We start from the raw sequence: 3,320 nt of genomic DNA on the forward strand, positions 1-3,320 counted from the left end.
TTCCTTTCCATTTATAGTTTCTGATATAAAGTATCGCACCTAAGACACAGCCATGCTCTCCTCAGCGGACACACTGAAGGGCAGGCTGGGTATTAAACATTTGACAGAGATTTTCTGCCATGGTCACTGGCTATCCATCAGACAGAAACATTTACTGACAAGTTCTATGTAGTGCAAATGTACTTTTTGCAAATGCATGTTTGGTGCCATCTGGTGACTTCAAGCGCTCGAGTTGAAGGATTTAAATCAAGTTCCAGACGCCTGATGTATGAAGTAGAACAGCTGCCATAACATTACTTGAATTGCTTCGCGGAATAATGAACACGGCTCAAAACACACAAAGTTTGCAAAACATACTTAATTGGGGAGACCTACATGCCCTGTAATTTTTAGAAATGAATGTAATACTGCTCTGCACTGTATCGTCTTGCATAAGGCATTGTTTTTGTAAGTGGCATGGAAGAAGGGAGTGTCTCCTCCTCTACCCCCCTTCCCACGCTCCACAGGGAGCAGCGTCGGTCAGCGGAACAATTAGTGATGTGAGAGTCAGACGTCTTTTATCACCTGCAACAACGACAGGCAATACATTAAGCAACGCCTGTGAGCTGGTGGTTACATTCTGAGCGAGTCAGAACATGAAATGCTCAGCGAGGATCCTCATGAAGAACACGCTCCGAGCTCCAGCGTGTCCCTCAGGAGCAAAAGATAAGTTTGCTGGAAAACGGTGGAAATAAAGTTTATCCCACAACTAATGAAATAACTGAATTAAATCAAGTTTAACCCACACGGATATCCGATAAGATTTTGCTGCACAAAATTGCACTTTAGTCACGTAAAAAAAAAGGATTTTCTTCATCACAAATAGAAACATTGTCCAATGAATGAGTGGATTACTTTAATAATCCACCTTATTAACGTTATTGATCATGTGTACAGAGCAGTATTTTGTGATAATTGGATATTGTGTGGCCCAGGCTCTTCCTTTCAAGGTATAACTTTCCATTAGTGACGGAGTTGTGTTCATGTGACGGTGGACACACCCTTGCTTGTGTTGGAACGAGCACTGTGAGGACAAGGGAGTGTGTCTCCACCTCTGCAGAGGAACTCAACACTGCTGTCGAACACAACCCGGGCGTTACACTCCAAAAGGTGAATATAATTATCCTTACTTATAGAAAGATTATGCACTAACTGAACACTCTGTTATCTTTTAGCATTTAGTGATACATTCTTTCAGGTGGTATGTAAGTGAGGAAAAGACATGAAGCTTTTTTATAATTTATCATTGTAAAATAACACGACCTGAATAATCTGACTTCTCGTCACGTCTGCTGTTTCTTTTCTCTTCACATTACTTTACCTGCTGTATGGTGACATGTTGGTGGAAATACTGTTCTAAGCTTTCAGTCCTGTTCCTCTTGCAGTCAAGATGCCAGAAACAGCAGAAGCTGTGTCAGCGACAATCACCACCAACAGAAACTGCACCATAGAAATAACCAATGTCAGCGGCAGCTACTGTCTCATCAACCCCAAGTAAGTGTGCGGATGAATAAAAGAATAATAAAACACGTTCTAATGATTGAAACAACATGATGTTCAAGATAAAATCTGAATGGATGCAGAAAACAAGAATGTTTACTACCTTTCTTCTCAAATACTAATGAATTAATGATCTCATTTCATAGAAAGTAAAACAAAATAGAAGTATCTTAAAAAGATAATATATATAAAAGATATATATAACCATGTTGTTTAATAATTTCTCTCTATGGTCTATTTTGAGTCAAAGCACCTGCAATGAGGTCTGCTCACATTTACACTGTGACATCTATGAAACATCGTAAAACTTTAATTTAAAGTTGCTTTTTTTCTCTCTAAATTTGAAACCTCAAGTCCTCAAGTTACTGGCATCAGCGCCTGTTTTCTCATGATCTCATTGTGCAGCCTTCAAGTTTGACTGGTTCCAGGGAATAGCACTTTTTAAAGGGATAATGCAAAGTGCTTCGTAAACTACAGCAACATATTACATATCCAAAATCAGTATGTTGATTGTAAGGATCCAATTTTTTTTCCATTAAAATCCCATGTTAATTGAATGTAGTTAGACTTCATCTAAATAGAAGGAATGCTAAATGAATTTAACACAATTACATTTTTCTTTCTAAACACTGCAATGTGTCAGCTTACTCCGTTTCTGGTGAAAATGGAAAACGCCCAGGAGAACGATAAAATAAATAAAAACTCCCCATGTCTATTGGAATTTGTGCCGTGCCTCTACATCTATCTAGCTGTGGCAGGACAGACCATATCTTGGATGGGTGGTTTTCATGTGTAACATCACTTTGCTGAGAACATCCACCTATCCATCATGCGGTGACACACACCGGCTCATTGCACACCGCGTGCAGGTACACTCACTGTTGCTTAGAAGTCCACGCCAGTACTTGCACAGTCACACTCCATCCATCAGCATAAGGTGCCTCGCCCTGGAAAGCCCAGCACTCAAAAAGTATCCTGACAATCTCCACAAAACTTACAAAACTCTGCCTTTTCATCAAAAGTCCAGGAAGTGTGACATAAAAGTTGACAACTGTCTCTTTGCTCTCCTGTGCAGGGTGTACATGGCGAGCGGCTTCTGCCAGCACCCGCCCCAGCCGACCGTTCGCACCGCCAAGACCGAAGTGTGCTCGTTCACCAAGGACGACAACACCGCCACGGGCGCCGTGGGCCTGCTGACCTATGACCTGTTCCATATGCAGAGCCGGGTTTGCTCCGAGCGCATGGCCATCTTGTTCTCCGTGCCCTATGACCACAACTTGTACAAGAACCGGCTGGCCATGGGCGTGGTGGAGCATTCCCGCGACTGCGACAAACATTTGTACGACCAGATGTATGACGGCAAAGACCTCAGCAACATGTCCCGCTCTGATGCAAATGGCTGCGGGCTGGAGTACAAAGCCAAGTATGTGGATTTGAAGGCGACCATGTCCACTATTGGCAAAGCCATTGTTAAACTGGAGCTCTATGATAAAATGGGTCATTAATGCTGAAGGAATTACTGTTTTTCTGCTTTTTAGATGCCTTTGTACAGCAGAATGAATAAACATTATTACATTTTAAAATGTATTGTGATCCAGAAATAAAAACATCCAGAAGAGAGGAAGAATGATTTTGCTGTCGTCTGTATTTCTTTGTCCGCAGACAGATATCAATATCTGACAGCCAGTGCATTGATTCTCCATTAGCTCAATGTTTGGGCTCATGTACATTATACACTCTCTTCTCTTTGATTATGACAATAAAACATTCAAATCCGATGC

General features: G+C 41.5%; 1 protein-coding gene across 1 annotated transcript; it reads left to right on the forward strand.

The window, feature by feature from the left end:
• Nucleotides 1-1,408: 1,408 nt before the first annotated feature.
• LOC133022951 (uncharacterized) lies at nucleotides 1,409-3,044 on the forward strand. Its single transcript, XM_061089857.1, has 2 exons — nucleotides 1,409-1,533; nucleotides 2,615-3,044. The coding sequence occupies exons 1-2, from the start codon at nucleotides 1,430-1,432 to the stop codon at nucleotides 3,042-3,044; spliced, it is 534 nt and encodes a 177-aa protein (XP_060945840.1). The 5' UTR covers nucleotides 1,409-1,429.
• Nucleotides 3,045-3,320: the final 276 nt, after the last annotated feature.

This window comes from Limanda limanda, chromosome 17 (genome assembly GCF_963576545.1).
Source record: "Limanda limanda chromosome 17, fLimLim1.1, whole genome shotgun sequence".
NCBI lineage: Eukaryota > Metazoa > Chordata > Actinopteri > Pleuronectiformes > Pleuronectidae > Limanda > Limanda limanda.